The 26,222-nt window shown below is 36.8% G+C and overlaps 1 protein-coding gene across 1 annotated transcript in view; it reads right to left on the bottom strand.

Moving 5' to 3' along the window:
* DPP10 (dipeptidyl peptidase like 10) overlaps positions 1-26,222 on the bottom strand; it is an 822,212-nt gene that overhangs the window by 136,010 nt on the left and 659,980 nt on the right. Inside the window, exon 8 of the mRNA XM_055397567.2 lies at positions 5,357-5,477. Within this exon, the coding sequence (XP_055253542.1) occupies positions 5,357-5,477 (121 nt within the window). The remainder of the gene's footprint in view (positions 1-5,356; positions 5,478-26,222) is intronic.

The following is a 26,222-nucleotide window of genomic DNA, read 5'->3' on the forward strand; positions in this document are numbered from 1 at the left end:
AGAATCCCATGGGCAGAGAAGCCTGGTAGGCTACAGTCCACGGGGTCGCAAAGAGTCGGACACGACTGAGCAACTGAACGGAACGGAGGTCCTAGTAACAGCTACCACACCTCTTCAGATTTTAATGGCTGAATTATTACTAGCCACAGGTGGTATATTCCTTGTCTTTTTAAGTGACTCCTTCATAGATAAAGCTGAATACTATTTTGATAGTGACTTTTTTTTTTTCCCAGTAGTGATCCTGACACTGATTTACTCAAGTAACTTAAAATTCAGATGAGGAGACATGAGTCATCCACATAACACACTGAAGAAAATCATGCTAAATGACAATTGAGTGTTTAACCTGAAGTCTTATGAGACTTCTAGGTACAGAGAGATCACAGAGTGTTGCCCAAAATCAACACTCAGGGTTTCTAAGAAACAGGTACTGTCCTGGGTGCTGAAGTATGTATACACAAGTACTTTCCAAGAAAAGAAGGTCTCCAATTTGAGGGCACTATTCAACAGAAACTAGACACTATCTGCTCTTAATAGAGTCACTTATGTCTAAAGTTTTTCCTCACAAAAATGCCAAAATAGCAAAGTAGTACAAAGAGTTATGTGACTTCCTTCAGGTATAAAAATAAAGCTAACCAAATAGAAAGGAGATAAATGAAAAAAAATCTTTAATATGAATTTGCTTAAAAGTCCTCTTGGACAAGGTAGTTCTTTAATTGCAACTCAGAGGGACTTTTACTCATGGATTTAAACTTCCTGTAATTATATCATACTATTTACAAACAAGGCATTTTTACAAATCACATCCCATTCCATTTCATTGTCTCTATTATACTGATTTAGAAAATCTCACTGCAGAGCAGATGGAGTTTTCAATACATGTTGTTTTATATCACAAACACTTAAAAATATAGCCTAAACACAAAGCATTTACTGAAAACTAACTCATATTTGATCAGTGTTCAGATTAACATTTCTGAAAAGTAAGCTGATTTTATCCATTTGAGTTTATCAATTTACATAGGATTTCCTGAGGATGTTACTGACCTGTGGTTTGTGGGTTGACTTTTCCCCTTACTGTTTGTATCTTACTGTCAACTTTTTGAAAGCATTGTCTATGTTCAAAACCTCTTGCTTACCATTTGCACTTCCATCCACTGAAATCTTGCTTATGTCACCATCAATTGACTAATTTTCCTCTTATGAAATTCTGATAGCAAATTCAACAGCAACTTTGGAATCCTTAGCTGTTTTGACCTTGGACTTACATCATTGTTTACCCTATCTTCCTCTGGCTTCCATGGCTGCATCTCTAATTTATTTTCCTTTTATCTGTCACAGTTCAGTTTTACTGGGATTTAGTAAGAACTCAGTAACTATTTGTTGAATCAATTAATGGATAAATGTGACTCTGTGTGTCTATGAAAAGGCACAAGTGAAGTGAATATAGGCATTTCACATTGTTCTTACCAAATAACAAAAAATTAACAATCCCAGTTTGTTGACAAGGATATTGTTTATCTTGAAATTTTTTTAATCTTGTTTTTTTATTCTTGTCATTCTTAGAGTTCAATGCAAAAACTCTTTCTTCTATAAAACCCCTCTATATTCCCCAACCCATCAGAATTAACTCTACTTATGCATATATTTAATATGATGACATATAGTTCTATTAGAAGACACTTGCTTCTTGGAAGGAATGCTATGATATACCTAGACAACATATTAAAAAGCAAAGACATCAATTTGCCAACAAAGGTCTGTATAGCCAAAGCTATAGTCTTGCCAGCAGTCATGTATGTATGTGAGAGTTGGACCATGAAGAAGGCTGAGGGTCAAAGAACTGATGCTTTCGAATTGTGGTGCTGGAGAAGACTCTTGAGAGTGCCTTGCACAGCAAGGAGATCAAACCAGTCAGTCCTTAAGGAAATCAACCTTGAATATTCATTGAAAGGACTAATGCTGAAGCTGAAGCTCCAATACTTTGGTCCCCTAATACAAAGACCTGACTCATTAGAAAAGACCCTGAAGCTGGGAAAGACTGAAAGCAAAATAAGAGGGAGGGAGAGGATGAGGCAGTTGGATAGCATCACTGATTTAATAGACACAAACGTGGGCAAACTCTGGGATACAGTGAGGGACAGGGAAACCTGCTGTGCTGCAGTCCATCAGGTCACAAAGAGTTGGATGTGCCTTAGGTGACTGAACAACAATAGTTCTATTTCTATTTTACCATGCTCCAGATGGTTCATTATATAGTAGCTGTTTACAGTCTTTCACTTCACTAAGTTGGAAATATCCAAAACATAGAAGCTCATATTCCTCATGATATTGCTCTCAGATAATGCCTGACAGATATATGTGCTCAATAACCGTTGAACTGAATTTCAAAAAAGGATTACTTTAAAATATGAGATTCTAAAATATATTTGTAAATCATGTATGCATAATAGTTCCATTATTCTATATGTTCAAATAATAGAACTTAAGCCATTTTTTTGTTTCTATTTAATAGATTCAATACTTCATAGAAACTTTCAAATTTGTAAATTTGGCAACTGTGAACTCTACCTTTTTAAACAAAACATTGATCTGATATTTTATTTAGTTAAATATGTCAATTTATATGAATAAGATTTGAGGTGCTTTGTGTAAATTATATTTAAAATGTTTCATTTTTAGCACAGAGTTCTATTTTTCTTCTGAACTTCACCAACATTTTAAACACATTATATTTTATTTGCTTTTACTTTCCTTCTGTTCCGTTCCGTCGCTCAGTCGTGTCCGACTCTTTGCGATCCCATGGACTGTAGCTTAACAGGCTTCTCCGTCCATGGGATTCTCCAGGCAAGAATACTGGAGCGGGTTACCATTTCCTTCTCCAGGGCATCTTCCCGACCCAGGGATCGAACCTGGTTCTCCCGCATTGGAGGCAGACGCTTTAACCTCTGAGCCACCAGGGAAGCCCTTTACTTTCCTTAGGAATTGAATAATAATAGACATGGAAACAACTGCACTTTTAAAAGACTTTTAAAGACTCCACTTTAGTGACAATGGTTGGAAGCAACAGCCACACTCACACATTGGCCTGGCCCTAAAAAATTAATGCACTTAAAATTTGCCTTAAAACATTTTATTATCTTTAATGTGACTCTTCTAAACTGTTTTTTCCTATAATTATAGAAGGTACATTTCAATTTTAAAAAAGTAAGTGGAAATGGTACATGTTACTTCCTGGGTTTCCCACACACAGTAATTCATATTGTAGTTGATTTCTGCAAAAAGCAGAAAAAAGAAATTTCCACACTACAGTATCACACACATACTATTAAAAATCATGCATGCTCAGTTGCCGGTTGTGTCTGACTATTTGCAACTCATGGACTGTAGCCCACCAGGCTCCTCTGCCCATGGGATTCTCCAGGCAACTGGGTTGAGTGGGTTGCCATTTCCTGCTCCAGGAGATATTCTCAACCCAGGGATCAAACCAATTTCTTCTGCACTGCAGGCAGATTCTTTACCACTGAGCAACCTAGGAGGCCCCCAGTAAAGATCATATGCATTCCCAACAGAAAGTATTGTCTTTTCAGGAGTATATTGAAGGGAAAAGAGAAGGTCTGGATTCTGGTAGCTGATGGCACATTGGATAAGTAAAGTGATAGTTCAGTTCAATCGCTCAGTCGTGTCTGACTGAGTAATAGTAAGTTATATTATATTATTATTAAGGTCCATGTGGGACTCTTGAAGCATAGATTGGAGATGGCAGGCAAAATGTTGAGGGAAAACTCAATGACATCTGAATTGCCTAAATCCCTCTGCCAGACATGAATACAGATTCCCTTGGTAGGGTCCCTTCTCTTGGAAATGAAGCAAGAGTTGAAGTAAGTCCATGGACAGTAGGGGTCAGAGTCTGGTCGATGAAACAGAGCAGGGAGATCTAACACCTTATGTCCATAATGTATATCATCCTTTAGAGAACAGTGAAAAGCCTTCCACTGTAACAGATAAAGTAGCCCAGGATGAAGCACTGACTTTGAAGACACGTATTCAAGCACCAGCTCTGCCCTCATGAAGCTGAGGTCATGCCCAAGTTACCTATCCTCCTTGAGTCTTGGTTTCTTCAGTAAGTAATACACTAGGATTGTAAGGATTAACTCACACAACATATCTTAAATTTCCTGGTATACATAGAACATATGACCAAAGGTGTAACTTTAATTTCAATGGCAAAACCCATAATTTTCCCATTTCCCTGTTTTTTGGAAAGTGTCAGACCTACTGTGTAGTCTTGAAAGTTTTTGTTACCCATTGGTCCTGCCTTTACCCAACACACTGTTCAGTTTCAGCCCCAATATATAGGTTTCTATTCTCTAATTAAGAAAGTAACTCTATTTCTCAAATAATGGTCTTTGATTTATCTCCTTACAATTTCTTCAAATATGTAATTCCATAAACTACATGAAGCTTTCCCTAACAGACAGAGGCCTGAATCATCTTGATCAATGGTCAATTCAGTACATTGTACATTAAGCTTACTCCCAGTTGATTCAGAATTTCTTCTGTGTAAAGGATCCTATTTTGTCACCCAGTGAGCATACCAGCACACTGTGAAGCATCAGTGTTCCCACTAAATTATTCCTCTTCTGCTGAGTCAAGTGTTCCTTCTGAATGTCTGCTCACTGTGTCTGCTAACACTATTTATTTACTAGTGATCCAACCAGAAGTCGAAGAATCATTCCTGACTTCTTCAATTCATTTCATCCATTGAAACATTAAGATTTACCTATTTGACTACCTCATCAATTTTAGAATCGTCTTTCCTTTAACCCTAGGCCTATTGCTCATTCTCTCCTGATAGAACATAGGAAAAGACTTCTGGTTGTTCAATGGTTCTTTTTGCTATTCAATTCCAGCTTTACACTGTAGCTAAATGATCTATTTATGAGGAAGGTCTAATCTTGCCACTTCATTGCTTGAAAAGCTGCATGTTTCCCCATTTAATAGTGGAAAAATAATTTAAATTCCAGATTATTTTTAGGGTTACTGCCTCTTGGTTCTTGGTGACTTCCTTTTTCTCAAATGTTATGCCTCAATAATACCATGCATAAGATCTATTTAACCTGAACAATATGTGTGTGTATTAATATATATATATGTCTCAAACATGGAATCATGTAAATCATAACCAGTCAAAATATGAGCAAATACAAAGATGAAAGCATGAAGGCAATTTTGAGAGGAAATGAGGAGAAGAAATAGTGTAATAAGTATTGCTCCAGAATGAACAGATTTTTCTTATAGATTATATAAAAATATATCGTTTGTATACTTTTGAAACTAAATCTATTCAACTCACCTTCATATAACCAGTCAGCAATTCCATTAAAAATAATTCCTTCTTTTCCAGAAGATGTCAGTCGCAATGAACTACTCTTTATATCAGGTTGATAGTAGATATTATTTTCAAAAATGTAAATCTGGATTAGGAAACATGCAAATAAACCAAAAATATTAGGAAACCTTTTCTTTACACTTTCATATTGCAGAATATTAGCTGAATAACTATTTCATTACTTATTTGCTTTTAATTTGTTTTATTTAATGCATATTTTTTCATTGCTTTCACTTAATGGCTGTTTCTTTCCCTATCATATCAATACCCAGTTATGATTTAGAAATTACATGGTACTAGGTATTGAAGCTTCTAAATCCACATTTTCAACAACAATGTTTCATCTACTTAATAAACTTTTTCTATAGCATAAAATTGATTTAGGTTTGAGGCAATATTTTGCATACTTAAGAGAGTAATCACACAGTCATGTCCGATTCTTTGCAATCCCATGGACTGTAGCCTGCCAGGCTCCTCTGTCCATGGAATTCTCTAGGCAAGAGTACTGGAGTAGGTTTTCATTTCCTTCTCTGGGGGATCTTCCCTACTCAGGGATGGAATTTGGGTCTCCTGCATTGCAGGCAGATTCTTTACCAACTGAGCTACTAGGGAAGCTGCTATTTTGCATACTGAAAAGATTGATCCCGGAGAAGGAAATGGCAACCCACTTCCATACTCTTGTCTGAAGAATTTCATGGACAGAGGAGCCTGGCAGGCCACAGTCCATGGGATCACAAAGTGTCGGTTACGATTGAGTGACTTTCATTTTTTCAAGAGACGGATAACTGTACTAGATACAATTTTGATAACAGCAAACTTCAAGAAAAACTACAAGTTGGAGTCTTTTATCAAAAAAAATACATTGGTCATCAATAAAGTAATATTTAGAAAATCTCTCTCATTCTAACCAGTTCAACTCACAGATCCATTGATGAAAGGAAACAATGACAAGATTCCTTCAAATTGTAAAGTGGAACACACTTTCTTATGCCCCAAACTTCCCTGGTAATTCCTTCTTAAATAGGGCAGCAGTAATAATAACTTTGTGCTTGAGAATTTAGGAAAGAGTTTTAATATGAATACATTACAGATTCTTCCAAAACATTGGAAGTCTTTCAAAAATATCAACATCATCACTAACAACAACAGCAGTCCCAACAAAGGAACATCAGTAGAAATTAAACAGTATCTATCCACACTTAAATATATGTCTTTACTAGAGATAATTCAGGATAAAATTATCTATAATTTAGTTTAAAATATTTTTAATGCCAAACATTTCAAATTGTTGGTCTATGTGATGATATAACTGTCACAGAACTATGTTTCATCCACATGTTTGGGGGAGTAGAATATTGTTCAGTGAAAGGTAAATTGCTATTTAGATTGACATTCTTCTAAGAAGGTGAAAGATGACCTAGTTCCTGTGAGTTCCAGCATGCTGTAGGATCATTACATGATTGTAGATAGGGCAAACAAAAGAATATCTGAAATAATTGTCTAGAGATTTTAGATTTTAATACTTGATATGCACAAAGATTGGAGAAGGAAATGGCAACCCACTCCACTGTTCTTGCCTGGAGAATCCCAGGGACGGGGGAGCCTGGTGGGCTTCCGTCTGTGGGGTCGCACAGAGTTGGACACGACTGAAGCGACTTAGCAGCAGCATGCACAAAGATGAAGGCAATCTTAATAACCAGAATATTTTATTGATATTCTACTTTGATTCTGATGAGTAAGCATTTAACAGTAAGTGTATTTAGTTAGGGCTTCCCTGGTGGCTCAGACTAAATCCACCACTACCTGTTGTTTATATCACAGGTGAGTATGTCAAGATAAGAATAAGAATTGTCGGTGGGTGTGGAGTGGAGGGGCAGAAATAATAGATGTTTAAACATGTGTTTTATAATCAGGCAGCCTAAATTTAAAATCCAGATAACTTTGATAATTCACTTCAGCTTTCCAAATTTCAATCCTCTCTTTTATAAGATGTGGATGTCTCACACCTACTTTAGAGAGTTGATGTGAAGAAGAAACTAGATGAATGTAGAATATATAACACATGTAGCTATTACTAGAAGCAAGGCTGACTTCATCCAAGATAATTTGGTTCAACATCTTACACTTTTGCAGGCACTGCAGATTCTAAATCAAATTAAAACCTTTAGGGCTACACTTCAGCTGATGAATAAATTAACCCAAATTTTTACTGTTAGGATAATTATATTATGTTGACTATGTACTACAAATAGTTATAGCAGTAGTGGTAGTATTATTAGGAGGAGAGCAAGAAGTATTAATAAATGATATTTACTGCTTTCACTTCATTTGGAAAGATTTAAGTGATAAGAATATAAGAAATAAGCTTATTATTAAGGTATATGGGTCACACATAGGCAAAATTTGAGAACTATATCTCAGGTAACTTAAAACTGGATGGAAGTTGCTTTTCATGACTTTAAAAACATATCATAACTAGAAATAACATTAACTTCATTATAGTCATCTAAAGGTTAACCTTTACATAAACATATACTACCCCCCTTTGCCTTTCACAAATAGTATATGACATAGACACACAAAATCATTTTTAGGTAGAGGGAATCCTCTTTTTGTACCAGAATCTTCTGTCAGTACTTGTAAGTAAATAGAAATTCAGATTATCCACACCCAGACTATATAAGCACATGTGACTATTATCAAAAGTAAAGGTAATTTAACCCAAAGTAATATTGCTCCAGATTCTCAGCTTTTTGAAGGGAACAAACTCTAAGTCAAAATAATTAATAAAACCTCCATGATTTCAGCAGATGTATAAATTATCCAAAACCATTGACCAGTAATTACATTTATATTTGAAGAACAGATTGGATGATATTCAAAATCCATATGAAATTGACATCTGCTTCAATGTAAAAGAACAAGCAATATGGAATTAGAATTTTAATACCATTTGCTGGAAGCTGCAATACCAGGAGATGTCCCTAATATCTTTTATCTGTGGATAAAAATTAGTGACTGGCTTTATGAAAATGTACTTTTAGAATATTCTAAGTCTTTTAAAATTACCAAAGTTTTTTTTCCTTGAATTATATTAGTTTCAAATAATAATCACAAACTGTCATCACTATCTTAGCAATACAGGAGCTGCAAACACTCCCAGGGACTACTTGGGCCCACTGGTGAAACCAAACTGGATCTAAATGACAATTATCAAGGGCTGTGACTAGATTTAAACCACATTGAAAATATGACAAATACTAATGTTATTTATCCTAATACTATTGATTAAATTATCATAATATTTTTGGTGCCTTTGATCAATTCTTTCAATAAGCCCCCTAAATAGTTGTTCAGTCGCTCAGTCGTGTCTTGACTCTATGACCCCATGGACTGGAGCTTGCCAGGTTTCCCTGCCTTTCACCATCTCCACGAGTTTGCTCAAACTCACATCCATTGAGTCGGTGATGTCTATTTGACCAATTAACTTTTCAGTTAATAGAGCAAGCCAACTGTCCAGTTCTTCAAAATCTATGATCTTAATACACTTACAAAATAATTCAAAATTGTTAAAGTCACCAAAAAGCAACAGGAATGCAGTTGAAATCTTATGTGTGGAGTCATGACAAAATGAGAAAGAAGTATGCAATAAATGACCCATGAAATTATTCTAATCAATACATTAATTGATATTACTCATCACCAAGTGATTATACACAATATGTGTCATTGTAGTGCAGGAGTCTTTTAAGAGCTGAGTTTCAATTTTCTGCCTTCTCTTCCTCACTGCCACAACCCCAGTAATGCTTCAGTGATGGCTGCCCCAGACGCCAGGATTTCTGGGTGAAGAGGTATGGAATAAATTCCTTCCCCATCCTGGCCAAATTGTGAAGGACATATGGCAAGAAATGAACATCTAAAGTTCATTTGAAGTTAAAAGTCATTAAGACTTTGAGTTTGAGAACAACTGCAATGTAAATTACCCTACTGTGCCTGATTTAATCCAAGACAATGCCTACTACAAACTTGTAAGAGCAGACTGTTAACAAACTTTCAGTCAATTTAATCGAAAAAGAACATCAGAATAAAACAGAAATATAACTGAATGTTTTACCTATTTTAGCTGAAATGTTACTGAAAATCTATCCCACCTTCACTGATTTTAATTATTTTTATGATAATTTTAAATAAGAAAACTAGATCATTCAAAAAATTCCCATATGTTGTAATGGTTTAAGAGAATCTATAGTTATAGCCAAGTTGGGATAGGATGGGGGTTGCCTTATACTGTTGCATGCTTTCTGGGAAAAATGTTGGAATTATTAAAATATCCTAGATAACACATATATATTCCGTATAAGTAAAATAAATTACTCAAACTCTTAAAAGCGAATTTGCAATTTGTTGTTAGAAAGAACTCTAGCTAAGTATGCCTGGGTTATAAAAAAAAAATTAATGTGTAGTCCTTGTCTCCAAGGATATTACAATTTTATGTGAGAGACAGGTAGGTAAACTTCTAAAACCCAAAGGAGGAAAAACATGTATTACAGGGCTTAGCCATGGGCATCAGAAAGTCAGTGTGGGGGAAATGGTTCATACAGACTTTTAAAGATTACTGAGTTTAAATTGTGTCATTAAGGACAAAGAGTGATTCCATAGGATTGGAAAGGTGGAGAGGAAGAAACTCCAGGCTGAGGGAACAGAATGAGCTAAAGCCAAAACTGGACAACTATGGAAATGTTTAGGAGAACAGTTCTGTAAGATTCAAATATATTTCTATACACCCATGGTTGCTCTAAAAGTTAAGATGGTGCCAAATCATAGAACAACTTGAATACAACTTTTTTGGTAACTGACAGCATTAATTTGTTTTTAAACAGGTGAGTGATTAGGAGGTTACTTAGGAAAATGCTGTGCTGTGTTTAGTTGCTCAATCGTCTTGACTCTTTGAGACCCCCATGGACTGTACCCTTCCAGGCTCCTCTGTCAACGAGGATTCTCTAGGCAAGAATACTGGAGTGGGTTGCCATGCCCTCCTCCAGGGGATCTTCGCAACACAGGAATCGAACCGGGGTCTCCTGCATGGCAGGCAGATTCTTTACCAGCTGAGTTACCCTGGAAGCCCTACTTAGGAAAATAATTGTTGGCAATGAAAGAATGTAAAGGGGAAATGAGAGACTGTAAAGGGGAAATGGTAGATGATAATTCAAATATTCTGCTTAACAGGGATGATAATTGTCAAATGGATGAGAAATTGACATCATATGACAAATTGTCAACAGATAACTTCCTGCTTATGTCTAAGATGCTGGCAAATTCTAGTGCCAACATTTAGTATGTCTCACTTGGATCCTGTTATGTTTCACTTTCCAGAGTCAATTCTTGAAGCTTTTAACACTAGTTTCATACCCTTCAAATTATAGGCAATTCTTATCTTTTGCCCTGCCCTAAGAGAATGTGCAGAGAAGGCAATGGCACCCCAATCCAGTCCTCTTGCCTGGAAAATCCCATGGGCGGAGGAGCCTGGTAGGCTGCAGTCCGTGGGGTCGCTAAGGGTCTGACACGACTGAGCGACTTCACTTTTCACTTTCACACATTGGAGAAGGAAATGGCATCCCGCTCCAGTGTTCTTGCCTGGAGAATCCCAGGGACAGGGGAGCCTGGTAGGCTTCCTTCTATGGGGTCACACAGAGTCGGACACAACTGAAGCGACTTAGCAGCAGCAGCAGCAAGAGAATGTGAACATTCACCAAACCATTGGCTCCTTTTGGCTCCTGGCCTATTAACCATTCTACAAATTGATTATATTTCCTGGTCCAATAGTAGCTCCAAAACTTGTGTGGAATCTTTGCCTTTTGCTTTGTCAAGAATAGATTTAATTTTTAAACATTCAAGTTTATCAATTTCTTAAATAATTTATACTGGAATAAATTATGTGTTATTAAAGTGAGTTTAATGTAATGAAAAGGTTGGCTTGAAGCTCAACATTCAGAAAACAAAGATCATGGCATCTGGTCCCATCACTTCATGGGAAATAGATGGAAAAACAGTGGAAACAGTGTCAGACTTTGTTTTTTTGGGCTCCAAAATCACTGCAGATGCTGATTGCAGCCATGAAATTAAAAGACGCTTGCTCCTTGGAAGGAAAGTTATGACCAACCTTGATAGTATATTAAAAAGCAGAGACATTACTTTGCCAACCAAGGTCCGTCTAGTCAAGGCAATGGTTTTGCCCGTGGTCATGTATGGATGTGAGAGCTGGACTGTGAAGAAAGCTGATCGCCGAAGAATCGATGCTTTTGAACTGTGGTGTTGGAGAAGACTCTTGAGAGTCCCTTATACTGCAAGGAGATCCAACCAGTCCATTCTAAAGGAGATCAATCCTGGATGTTCATTGGAGGGACTGATGCTAAAGCTGAAACTGCAATACTTTGGCCACCTCATGCGACGAGTTGACTCACTGGAAAAGACTCTGATGCTGGGAAAGGTTGGGGGCGGGAGGAGAAGGGGACGACGGAGAATGAGATGGCTGGATGGCATCACCGACTCTGTGGACATGAGTTTGAGTGTACTCCGGGAGTTGGTGATGGACAGGGAGGCCTGGCGTGCTGTGATTCATGGGGTCGCGGAGAGTCGGACACGACTGAGCGACTGAACTGAACTGAACTGAATGTAATGCTATTTTGGAATTAAATGACACAAAAGATATTTATCAATGATACAAAGTCATTATTAGAGGCAGATGTTATCATTTTTCAATAAATAAAAAAGTTCTGTCATAAGGACACTATTAAATCACATAATTATGTACACATCACTTTTTATCAGTTAGCCACCTTGAACACATACATATCTTTGAGCTGTACCAAAGAAGTTAGATTTACAAAAGGCAGAGGTACCATAGATCAAATTGCCAACATCCCTTGAATCATCAAAAAAGCAAGAGAGTTCCAGAAAAAAAATCTACTTCTTTATTGACTATGTCAAAGTCTTTGACTGTGTGGATCACAAGAAACTGGAAAATTCTTCAAGAGATGGGAATACCAGGCCACCTGATCTGTCTCCTGAGAAATCTGTATGCAGGTCAAGAAGCAACAGTTAGAACTGGACATGGAATAACAGGCTGGTTCCAAAACGGGAAAGGAGTATGTCAAGGCTATATATTGTCACCATCCTTATTTAACTCATATGCAGCACACATCACATGAAATGCTGGGCTGCAGGAAGCACTCACTAGCTGGACTCAAGATTGCTGGGAGAAATATCAGTAACCTCATATACGCAGGTTACACCACCCTTATGGCAGAAAGTGAGGAGGAACTAAAGAGCCTCCTGATGAAAGTGAAAGAGGAGAGTGAAAAAGTTGGCTTAAAACTCAACATTCAGAAAACGAAGATCATGGCATCTGGTCCCATCACTTCATGGGAAATAGATGGGGAAACAGTGGAAACAGTAATAGACTTTATTTTGGGGGGCTGGAAAATCACTGCAGATGGTGATTGCAGCCATGAAATTAAAAGACGCTTGCTCCTTGGAAGAAAAACTATGATCAATGTAGACAGCATATTTAAAAGCAGAGACATTACTTTGCCAAGCAAGGTCCATCTAGTCAAAGCTATGGTTTTTCCAGTGGTCATGTATGGATGTGAGAGTTGGACTATAAAGAAAGCTGAGCACTGAAGAATTGATCCTTTTGAACTGTGGTGTTGAAGAAGACTCTTGGGAATCCCTTGGACTGCAAGGAGATTAAACCAGTCCATCCTAAAGGAACTCAGTTCTAAATATTCTTTGGAAGGACTGACACTGAAGCTGAAACTCCAATACTTTGGCCACCTGAAGCAAAGAACTGACTCATTGGAAGAGAATCTGATGCTGGGAAAGACTGAAGACAGGAGGAAAAGGGGATGCCAGAGGATGAGATGGATGATTGGATGGCATCACCGACTCGAAGGACATGAATTTGAGCAAGCTACAGGAGTTGGTGATGGACAGGGAAGTCTGGTTTGCTGCAGTCCATGGGATTGCAGAGTCGGACACAACTGAATGACTGAACTGTACTGAACAGAAGTTAAGAACCTTACCCAGCTGGAAGGTGGTGACTATATGCTGACCACAGGCACAATAGAACCCAGAATGCTTGGAACCAGAAAGTTGATGATTCTGATTCTTGAAAGATCACCCTGTTACCTTTACAGAACCAATCAGAAAAAAGTCCACAAGCTCCAACCCTCACCCCAAATGTTGCCTTCAAAAACTGTTCCTTGAAAGCTATCATGGAGTTCTGGTCTTTTGAGGATTAACAGCCAATTCTATTTGCTAGGCATCCTATACATAAATGCTATACTTTCATTCCGAACAATTTAGTGTCAGTAGATTGGCTTTGCTGTGTGGTGGGTCAGCAAACACATTTGGTTTGGTAACACTAGCAAAGAGCAAAATTGGGTTTCTGATATATGAATGATGTCTGTTTTTACTCTGGGCACTGTGAAAATGGCATTGTCCACAAGAATCAAGTCTGCATATTTGCTGCATGTGTGTTAAACAAAGAAAAAGAAAAAAAATATGCAGAATTTTTATTAGTAATCATTATTCATTGAAAATGCTACCATAAAAATTATCAATATTTTACTGAAAGCCACAGTGTATCATTCAACTTTATAAAAATTCTGCTTCTTTTATTTGCCAGTATGTAGTAAATTCTGATCGGAGAAGGCAATGGCAAGCCACTCCAGTACTCTTGCCTAGAAAATCCCATGGATGGAGGAGCCTGGTAGGCTGCAGTCCGTGGGGTCGCTAAGGGTCGGACAAGACTGAGTGACTTCACTTTCACTTTTCACTTTCAAAAGGTTGGAGAAGGAAATGGCAACCCACTCCAGTGTTCTTGCCTGAAGAATCCCAGGGATGGGGGAGCCTGGTGGGCTTCTGTCTAGGGGGTCACACAGAGTCGGACACGACTGAAGTGACTTCGCAGCAGCAGCAGTAAATTCTGAGTGTCCATTTATGTAATGCAAAGTAAAGCTATGAGCACAAGTTAAAGTTTGATTACCTCTGACATTTTGGCTTTGAATAAATCTGTCTGTTGCTTATAGAATACTGCTTTCATTTCTCTGCAGGAGCATCTCTGGGATAGAATAACTCACTCAAATCATTCATGTCACTTTTGCACCAGTACCTGACATTCTAGAGATAGAATCACTATCAGAGAACTCTCATCCCTTGACATTTGCAATTATTCACATTAGGAAGCCCTTTCAAAGAGTTCTTATTTCTTAAAACTTTTACAGAACATGACACATTCTCAAAGAAGTGAAATATAGCCCTTTGTCTTAGAGTCATAATTAGGTAAGTCACTCCTTAGTTCCAAAGCACTTTTATTCATGGATTTTTTTTTTTCTTTTAGGAGAAAAATGGATACCAGATAACAGTTAGCAAACTATAGCTGAAAACCAACTCCATCAATGATACGTAACAAAAGACTATCTCTTGGCTACATCAGTTCCTAAAACTCATTTAAGGTAAGAGAAGATTGTATGATAAATTGATCATTTTGGAAATTGCTTAAAAATCAATTAAAAATACTTAACAAACTGGGATCCATTGAAGACAGTCAACATTATTACAATATTTTAAAAAATTCTTAATGTGTTGATTTATATGCAACAGAATGTTAGAGAATTGTATTGTCTAGTCATTGTGGATTCATTTCTTCCTCTACTCCAGTTTCTTTTTTATTGTTCTTTCACCATTCCATCTTCTTGTCATATTACCTTTTTTATAGTCCTTCATTATATATCAAATATGTATCTGGAATTGTTTATATGCTAGACACTGTGCTAAGTTTTGAGGACAAAAAGCAAGATCTTATGATCTAAAGTTCCACTCCAATACAAGCATATTATTGTAGATGTGGCCAGTAAAGAAGAGTAAAACCAAATGTATGAGGATATTAATTTAGTAATAAAGGCTACCGCCTAATATGTCTCATGGCAGTAGAACTTGAAAGTGAAAGTGAAGTCGCTCAGTCGTGTCCGACTCTTTGCAATCCCAGGGACTGTAGCCTATCAGTCTCCTCTGTCAATGGAAAATAAAAATAAAAGCAAAAGTGTAGAAAATGGGATTTATATCAGAGAGACATGATATCAAATCCTGGTAGGTTCTTTATAAGACTGATAGAGCTGCCAGTTGCAGGATTATAATCATATTTTCCTGTGGCACTGCAAACAAATTTTCCTAAAAAAATTCTATTTTCAACAATGACTGACCCCTCATGGCTCCTGTTCATTTCCCCCTCCTGGAATTCCAGCTTTTTCATTGATTCTGAGAGCTTCTGAAAGCTATTTAATGAATTCATTTTGGGTTGAAATGAATGTGAGTTCACATCTCTTGCTTACTTCCAGGAATCCTAATTTCCAGGTAACACATGACAGTGTCACAGTTAAGCCCTCATGGGTAAGAAAGCCCTTCACTGTCGGTTATGCTGAGAGCATGCTGAATTAACCCCTCTTTCTTTCCAGTTCTCATCCATCCCAGGATTCACAAAAAGCATGCTGTATATACACTTTATTCACTGATATTAAAACAATTTGATTTTACATTTCTATTGTAACTCCTTGTATTTCAAATGGAGACTCCAAAATTTTAAAAAGAGATTTCATGACAGAGGTTTGAGGGAGAGTGGGAATAATTCTCATATGTTTATCAATGTGTCTGTGCCTAATGCTTTCCAGTTTATGGGCATGTTGATAAGAAAACAAATTGAAAAATGCAGAAGGTGGAACCAGCCTTGGCTATCTCCCATGCACATTTTACCCACAGCTCTAGACTCTTTATTCCACTTCATGCAATTTCAGGGCATCCCTGATCACAAATGAAAAATATAGGTTCTTTTTCCAATACAAGAGTATCCAAACATTTTTTACTCTATCCTTCCAAAATACTAAATATCAATAAAATAACCATTAAAATCCAACCTAGTAATGAATGTCTGTGTCCAGAATTAATTTTATTCTAGATAATGTTTCTAAAACCTTAAATTTAATTGAGCTAATGATCAATGGAGGATGAGGGTCATTTAAACTTAAGCATAACTTGGAATGCAGAACAAAAATCACCTGAAATACTTCCTTGCTGTTCCCTTCTTCTTTTTCCCCTTGTGAAAATCTACAGAAATAATAATTTCTTGTGTTTCAGTTCTCTGTCTGCTACAATGGAGTATAACTAAACCTTCTCTCTGATGTATGTATAACTGTAACATAATATACACTAATATCTTTTTTATTTTGTGGAAGAAGTAATGTAAGAGGATGTTTAGTAGAGTCATTTCTGATTCTTAGTAATGCATGTTTAGTGTTTGCAGGAGCTTATTCTCTGCTTCCCTCCCTTCAGTTCTCCTACTTGCATCCATCCAATAAAATGACAAAACACTTTGTGTCACTCCTTTGACTGTGGCTTTGTCCAATTAAAGTTTTCTTTTTATTCAGCATTTCATAAAGAATAAAAGTCAAATTATTACATTAAAATTCTAAGCAAATTGTCCTGTTTATGATTTATGCACTAATCCACCTATAAGGCAATCTCTGCCCTAGTAAATTTCATTCCCTTGCCTTCACATAGTACAATTTTGGTCTGTATTTGTGTTATTTTCTTCTTTCTTGAAAAGACACTGACACACAATACAGAAAAATCTACCTTGAAATGAACATCAAGTTCCTTGTGAAAGGAAAGGAAAGTGAACTCGCTCAGTTGTGTCTGACTCTTTGCGACCCCATGGACTGTAGCCTACCAGGCTCCTCTGTCCATGGGATTTTCCAGGCAAGAGTACTGAAGTAACACTTTTAAAAAATGCTAATGTCATATGATGTTGTACATTTCATATTTATTAAAGACACATATAATTATATATGGGGCTTCTCGAGTGCCAATGCAGGATACATAAGAGACACAGGCTTGATGCCCTGGAGGAGGGCATGGCAACCCACTCTAGTATTCTTGCTTGAAGAATCCCATGGACAGAGGAGCCTGGCAGGCCACAGTCCACAGGGTTGCACAGTCATACAAGACTGAAGCAATTTAACACACACACACATAATTATATTCATTTACTACTTGATGAAATATTTGTAAGTTTCTTAATGAAGAAAGTTTATAGATGAAAGAAGATGGAAAGCTATGTGTAGGGTGGTATACATGGAGGCAAGAGTTTTAACAGGTAACTCATTTCCTTGCAATTTCACTACACTCCTACTGTGTACCATGTCTGTGAGACAATGTTGACTGAGTCTTAGTCCCTGTTGCTGATATTCACAGTTTAAAATGAGAAAGATAAGAAAAACACTAATTAACAAAATACATGTCATTTCTATGATATATTGCTACACAAATTATTATTAGGATGTGAATGAAAGACACAAGACAGTCTGAATCTGATTGAGGAATAGTAAGTGAGAGTGTTAGTTGCTCAGTTATGCCCGACTCTGCGACCCCATGGACTGCAGCCCACCAGACTCTTCTGTCCATGAGATTTTCCAGGCAAGGATGCTGGAGTGGGTCGCCATTTCCTTCTCCAGGGGATCTTCCCAACCCAGGGATTGAACCCGGGTCTCCTGCACTGCAGGCAGATTCTTTACCTACTCAGCTACAAGGGAAGCCCGATTGAGGAATAGGGAGGTCAGAAAAGGCTTCAGATGATGCATGACATATTGGCTGAACTTACAAGTTCAGGTGGATTTTGCTAGGCAGAGAAAGGGAAAACAAAATTCAAGTAGAGGAAATGGCATGAAAAAAGGTGGGTTTAAATGATAAGATGTTGAAAACACAGTATATAGAAAAAAGGTAGAAAGGTAAGGAGGAAAATGACAAGACAATGAAATGTGTGTTAGAGGGTGAATGAAGCCAGACTATAAATAATGAATTACTGGAGAGCTGGAGAGAAGAGAAACATAAGGAGATAAGAATGCAATCTTTCTTAGCAATTTACCAGTTCGTAAATTGCTAATTTACTACCATTTACTAGTTTAAATAACCATTCTGAAAAGAAATTCCATCTAAAAACTGACTAGAATAATATTGGTTCATTTTTAGAGATACAATGACAGGTAAAGTATTTTCGGAAAATTTTAATCATGATCATAGACTCTTTCATTTGAGTCAATTTAAATAATTACCCTCTATTCTTGGAGAAGCAGGAAATGGAATGAGATCTCGATGATCTCAATGATACTATGCTATTAACTAAGTATAGTTAACTAAGGTATGCTGCTGCTAAGTCACTTCAGTCGTGTCCGACTCTGTGTGACCCCATAGACGGAAGCCCACCAGGCTCCCCCTTCCCTGGGATTCTCCAGGCAAGAACACTGGAGTGGGTTGCCATTTCCTTCTCCAATGTGTGAGAGTGAAAAGTGAAAGTGAAGTCGCTCAGTCGTGTCCGACCCTTAGCGACCCCACGGACTGCAGCCTACCAGGCTCCTCCATCCATGGGATTTTCTAGGCAAGAGTACTGGAGTGGCTTGCCATTGCCTTCTCCAACTAAGGTATAGGATATCTAAAACTGAACCTCCAAACAGCTTTCCTATATGGATCTCCTGATTCTACAGGTATTCATACAGTAGACAAACAATATGATCCCTCTTGAAAACTGACTCTTTTTCACATTAGCCTTTGGTGGGTGGTGGGTTTGTTTATAAGATTAACGCATATACTTCTTTAAAGTTAGAATAGTCAAAACAGAGACTACTAGTGATTGAAAATCATATGCCCAGACAGATCATAAGATGCTTTAACAGGAAACTCTAAATTCAGCCTCCAGAGATAACTTGATATCATAAGTCTTGAAGAGATACAGTATGATTCAGAAGCAAATGAACAATATAATTCTAGGTGGGGAGGGGAGGGTCATGTTCTCTAGTGAATATACATTCTTAGTTTTAAATGGAGGATGGAATAACACAAGGTAAAAAGACATGATGACTTGAGTAAAATAATTTTAAGCAATAAGAAGGAGAAGGATGATGAAAAAGAGGAGGGAAAAAAAAAAGATGAAGACAGGAATGAGAATTGATGAAATACACCAAGAATATATACCTCAATTCATTTAGGCTGCAAATCTATTGTCCAGAATCCTTCATCACATAGTTCAAGCAAACAGATGTCTTGGAACATCCTTTACTCTACCAAAGAAGACCATCAAGCTTTTCACAGAACTCATTACTGCAGCAATTAAATCTCCTTGCTCCAAGCTTAGTGATCCTCACACAGACTTAATCAATGAAATCTCTCCTGTCATTTATTCCTATTTGCATGAGACCACTCCAGATTTTAGCTTTGGCCACTAACAACTGATCTTCCACCATGTCATCACCCCTATAAGAGCACTCAGTACTCCTAGCCCCTTACCCTCTCAACCATCTATGCTCTTTTACTCTATATTTGAAAACTAGTATAGCGCTCCAAAACCAACCAATTTCTCTCTACTTTTCCCCTTGTCTACGGGTCCCTTCTCCTTCTTTGCTATATCTGAACCCTGGTCTCCTTTGAGGATATTACTACCCAGAAGCCCTCTCTGATGATCCCTGTTTATCATCTCATACCTCAAGATGCTCATTGCTCCTTTTTGTTCCTTTAGAACATAATTCTTCCGCCCCATAATAAAAAATCCTTTCCATAGGAGGTTCATGGATCCAGCTTTACCATTCTTTGGCTCTTTAGTGCAGAAAAGTAATATTCTAAAACACTAGTCATAAAAATAGTATTTCTGATAGGAATTGTATGAAGAAGAACAACAACAAAAAGACCATGAAGTCTATGGAGGGATTCAGTAAATTATGGTGCATGAGCAAAATCTAGTATGCCCCTGTTTTTGTGTGACTCATGAGCCAAGAATGATTTCTGTAGACCAACATGTGTAATTAATTTGATGGCAGGAAACACTTACTTGGAATCCTAATTAAGTAAAAAGTTATCCCACACACAGAAAAAATTCATTCTTCTTATTGGTTCAGTTCAGTTCAGTCGCTCAGTCGTGACTCTTTGTGACCCCATGAATCACAGCACACCAGGGATCCCTGTCCATCACCAACTCCTGGAGTCCACTCAAACTCATGTCCATTGAGTCAGTGATGCCATCTAACCATCTCACCCTCTGTTGTCCCCTTCTGCCTTCAATCTTTCCCAGCATCAGTGTCTTTTCAAATGAGTCAGCTCTTCTCATCAGGTAGCCAAAGTGTTGGGGTTTCAGCTTCAACATCAGTCCTTCCAATGAACACCCAGGACTGATCTCCTTTAGAATGGACTGGTTGGATCTCCTTGCAATCCAAGGGACTTTCAAGAGTCTTCTCCAATACCACAGTTCAAAAGCATCAATTCTTCTGCGTTCAGCTTTCTTTATAGTCCAACTCTCACATCCATACATGACCACCGGAAAAACCATAGCCTTGACTAGACAGATCTTGGTTGACAAAGTAATGTCTCTGCTTTTTAATATGCTGTCTAGTTTGCTCATAACTTTCCTTCCAAGGAGTAAGTGTCTTTTTATTTCATGGCTGCAATCACCATCTGCAGTGATTTTGGAGCCCAAAAAAGTAAAGTCAGCCAATGTTTCCACTGTTTCCCCATCTATTTGCCATGAAGCGATGGGACCAAATGCCATGAACTTTGTCTTCTTAATGTTGAGCTTTAAGCCAATTTTTTCACTCTCCTCCTTCACTTTCATCAAGAGGCTTTTTTGTTCCTCTTCACTTTCTTCCATAAGGGTGGTGTCATCTGCATATCTGAGGTTATTGGTATTTCTCCTGGCAATCTTGATTCCAGCTTGTGCTTCTTCCAGCCCAGCGTTCCTCATGATGTACTCTGCATATAAGTTAAATAAGCAGCGTGACAATATACAGCCTTGACGTACTTCTTTTCTTATTTGGAACCAGTTTGTTGTGCCATGTCCAGTTCTAACTGTTGCTTCCTGACCTGCATACAGGTTTCTCAAGAGTAGATAAGTATTATAAAACATTGTATCTAATTGTTACTTTTAAAATTACTTTAGAATTTTCTGGCAACTTCTTTTCTGTGTTGTTATATAAAAACACATAATGCTCTTGATTTTGCCTCTTGTTCTGCAAAACCAAAAATATTTATTATCTGGCCCTGTCATAGAAAAAGGTTTGCTGACCCTTCATTTGGGGTAAACAACTAAGAAATATTGAATTGAACTGTGATAACAGTTTCTTCCTTCCTCCCTTCCTTTGTCCATCCTGCCTTCTTTCCTTCTTTTTCTTCCTCCTTCCTCCATTCTTTCTTCTTTTCTTTCACTCTTTCTTTCTTTCTTCCTTTCTATTCAAGATTCTGCAAAGCTTTTTGCTAATTTCTTTGTGAAACACTGAGATCCACTGAGATCCATATAATGTCTCCTAAGTACAATTGACCATGATTAAAAAAAAAAAATCAGGCCATTTAGCAGGCAAAATATTCTAGGAAAAACTTTTTTTACATGCAGTTTAAAATGGGTCTTGTATCTTAAATAAGAATTAACTGGTATGTGATCAATATTTGTATCCTTAAAGACCTATTATTTTCAGTTTTCACACTGCAGTAACACTTCTGCAAGTTATAGGTCAAATTTTTGTCAGCAAAATTCAGTAGCAGTAACAAAACTCATCTTGAGAAATTAAACATCTAGAATTGATTGGAATGAATTGACTCATTTAGAGCAACACTTTCATATTATTGTTAAAAACAGGGTTTCAGTTCAGTTCAGTTCAGTCGCTCAGTCATGTCCGACTCTCTGCGACCCCATGAATCACAGCACAATAGGCCTCCCTGTCCATCACCAACTCCTGGAGTTCACTCAAACTCATGTCCACAGAGTCGGTGATGCCATCCAGCCATCTCATTCTCTGTCGTCCCCTTCTCCTCCCGCCCCCAACCTTTCCCAGCATCAGAGTCTTTTCCAGTGAGTCAACTCGTCGCATGAGGTGGCCAAAGTATTGCAGTTTCAGCTTCAGCATCAGTCCTTCCAATGAACACCCAGGATTGATCTCCTTTGGAATGGACTGGTTGGATCTCTTTGCAGTCCAAGGGACTCTCAAGAGTCTTCTCCAACACCACAGTGCAAAAGCATCAATTCTTCGGCGATCAGCTTTCTTCACAGTCCAACTCTCACATCCATACATGACCACGGAAAAAACCATAGCCTTGACTAGACGGACCTTTGTTGGCAAAGTAATGTCTCTGCTTTTTAATATACTCTCAATCTACCAAATATTTAACCACTATAGCTTTCTAGGCAAACTAAGTCAAGCCTTTTCTGTCCTATCAGATCCTTTGTTTTGTTTTTCTTCATCTTTTAGATTCTCTGATGCAATGATCCAAACATCCAGAGCAAATATATAAAAATTTCCCCCAAAGTATTTTCAAATAACTTCCTTCTTTTGTAAAGTCTCTTTTTATTTTGAGAATAAATGCACATTACTTTCAAATCCCTACCCCTCCAAAAAAAAAAAAAAGAAAAGAAAACCAACTATGATTTCAAATAAGTAAACCCACTATTTCCCTCATTAAAAAATGCATGTATTAAACTAGCCTTATCTGCATGTTATTGTGCTATAACTATTGCATATTTGTCCACAGTTTTCTTGATTTATTATCTTCTGCTTCTAGATTTTAAATGTCTTAGCAGTTCTTTAATTTCACTCTAATCAGATTCTCTAGTGACTAACATAGCAGATTCTAAAGACATACTACTTATTCTCTAAAAACTCTAGTGGTTTTTTTTACATAAGAAATGTTTTCTACATATTATTAACTTAATTCTTGAAGGTCTTCACCTTTGGGGGTAATATATACTATGAGAACTGAATTCATGCTAACTGAATTACTTAATACATATTTTATTAACCATATAATTAAGACTGGATCAACCACCAAAAGAATATACCCTGGTTTTAGAAATAAAATCCATAAGAACTAGAATCACAAAAACTTACAATGATTTAGAAAGAAGTTGAAACAATTATATATTGTTAATCACTTATAAGGCACCTTCAGAAAAACTGGTTTCAACTTATAAAATGTAATAGGAACAATCATGTTTTATAAAATTAACATTTTCTTATGAATGCATGATCCTACTAATTCTCTGATTGAAGAGAGTAAATACACTATCACATACCTCTACATTTTAAAATTATTTAACCGATAAGTTGATTTTTATTAGTCAACTAACAACTTGAAATGGCTAGCATAAGTTACCATTGAGGAAATTCATAAGCTCATGTAAAATACAGAAATGCTATAAATGTAGTTTTCTAACCCCTCAACCACTTTTATTGTTAACCGTTGTAAAGTCTCACATGTACATGCATTATAAGATCTCAAAGCATGTCATCATTTTTTCTTTTAACAGTAGTATGTTTTACATAGAAATTAAAAGATAATTTAGTGCTTAGTGTTTATTCATATGTGTAACATTTCCAATCTTCCACTTTTCATTCCTGAAGATCTATGCTTACCTCTGGTATCATTTTTATTCAAACTGAAGAAATTTCTTAAGCATAGATCTGGTGATCAATTTTTTAATTTTTCTTTTACCTGAAATTGCTTTCCTTTCACCTTAATTTTCCGTGGTTTCTTACAGAAAGTCTGTAGGCATTCTAATTGTTGTCCCTTTGTATGTTTTATATTGCAGTGTTTCTCTGGCACCTTCAACATTTTCACTTTTTCTTCCATTTTCAGTAGTTTGATTAATTTGTTCCCAAGATGGTCCTTTTGGGCTTCCCAGGTGGTTCAGTGGTAAAGAAGTCACTTGACAATTCAGGGGATGAGGGTTCAATCCCTGGGTCAGGAAGATGCCCTGGAGAAGGGCATGGCAACTCATGCCAGTATTTTGCCTGGAAAATCCCATGGACAGAGGAGCCTGGTGAGCCACAGTCCATGTGGTTATAGAGTTGGACATAACTTAGTTACTAAACAAAAACAACATGGTTCTTTTGGAGTTTACTTTTTTTCTTGAGGGGTGGGAGGGGTGTTACTGAACATCTTGAATATGTGAATTTATAATTTTTATTAAACTTTAGAATTTCTAGTTATCACTTCCTCAAATATTTTTCCTGCCTCATTCTCTTCTCCTTTTAAAATATCGATTAACATAAAATTTGACTTTTTGCAGTTTTATTGCTAGTTTGTGAGGCTCTATTTTTTACTTTTTTTTTAAACCTCATTAATTTTTTTCAGATTAAATGATTTGTACTGATCTGTATGTCACTGCTCTATAATTTTATTCAGCTTTAAATCTCAGTTATTTTTTTTAGGTGTTGTTTAACAATTCTAAACATGTCCATTTTAGTTTTTTAAAAATTTTTGTATATATGTGTATAAAATATTTTATATATGATAGTCAGCTAAACAAATAGAGATGGAGATACACAGGTTTTACATATTATATATATATATTTCTTTGCTGATATATTCTATTTTTTCATTTCTTTATGCATTTATTTTTGAGACACTCATGGAACACAGAAGGCAACTTTAAGGACCTTGCTTGAAAATTCTATTCCTTCTTAGTCTCTGACAGTCATGGTCACCAAGGGGCTCTTCCTCTTGCTCCTGTCTAAAAGACGGAGAGGTTTACTTTCAAAGATTCAGCTCCCTACATATCCACCTCTGCCTCAAATATCGCTACTCTTAGGATAGAACCCTAAAGAAAACATACAAAATGAAGAGTTTACACCTTGAGTGTCACTTTATTATTATTTTTTTCTCCCTTCCAAAACCTGGTCGCTTTTGTTCAGGCTCCAGCATGGTTTTCTATTTTGTTTTTAATGTTTTGTCCAGAGTTTATAGTTGAATTTGCATGAAGACTATAAAAGTTCCATCTACCATATCAGGTTTGAGAAACCACTTATTCGACTTTAAATGGCGAATGCTCTGGATATGGAGGCTGAAAGAAATTTTCTGGTATAAAATTTATCATATTCCTGGTGTAATATATATAGTTTCTTTTTCAGGAATTCATTGTTATTGGGCAAGTAGCATAATTTTTAAAGTTATAGTGGTTTACATTTGAGGAAAATTCTAGTTCTAGAATGAAAGATCTGATATACTATAGATAAACATCATTATGCTTCCAGGGACAAGATAGGATTTTTTTTTTTAAAACAAGATTTAAAACTAGTTAGAATATAGTGTAAATTTTCCAAAGGAAAGTTACTTTGGAAAATATTCAATTTGGATAACATAAAAAGAAGTCAAAAGTGAACTAGTTTATTAACTATTACTATTTACTATTAGTGAACAAGTTTATTTACTCTTAAAAGCCAAACTTGGCTATGCTCACCCCATGTTCTTGCTTAGTTCTGGGTACATAAAGTGTGATTATTAGAATAATTTTGAATGGATAGAGATTTGAGGACAAATTTTTAATATAATTACCTTCTATTCTTCCCCTTGTGGCTCAGCTGGTAAAGAATCTGCGGGCAAAGCGGGAGACCTGGGTTTGATCCCTGGGTTGGGAAGATCCTCTGGAAAACGGAAAGGCTACCCACTCCAGTATCCTGGCCTGGAAAATTCCATGGACTAGAATAGTCGATGGAGTAGCAAAGAGTCGGACACCACTGTGCGACTTGCATTTTCACTTTCACCTTCTATTCTACTTTTCATATTAGCGTACCTTAGAGACAAGACAGAAATATCCACGTTCTGAAAAAATTATACCACTTCGCTTTTAGAAAGACCTATTACATTAGTTACTGTTTTCACTAATGGAAAGAAACCCAGAGGACTTCTGTTTTATCAAAACGCAGAGAAAAGCTCAAATAGCGTTCTGCCTTTGTTTTGCAGGGAGGGC

Source organism: Moschus berezovskii, chromosome 2 (genome assembly GCF_049115385.1).
Source record: "Moschus berezovskii isolate FMDL1 chromosome 2, NW_MosBer_1.0, whole genome shotgun sequence".
NCBI classification, from domain to species: Eukaryota; Metazoa; Chordata; class Mammalia; order Artiodactyla; family Moschidae; genus Moschus; species Moschus berezovskii.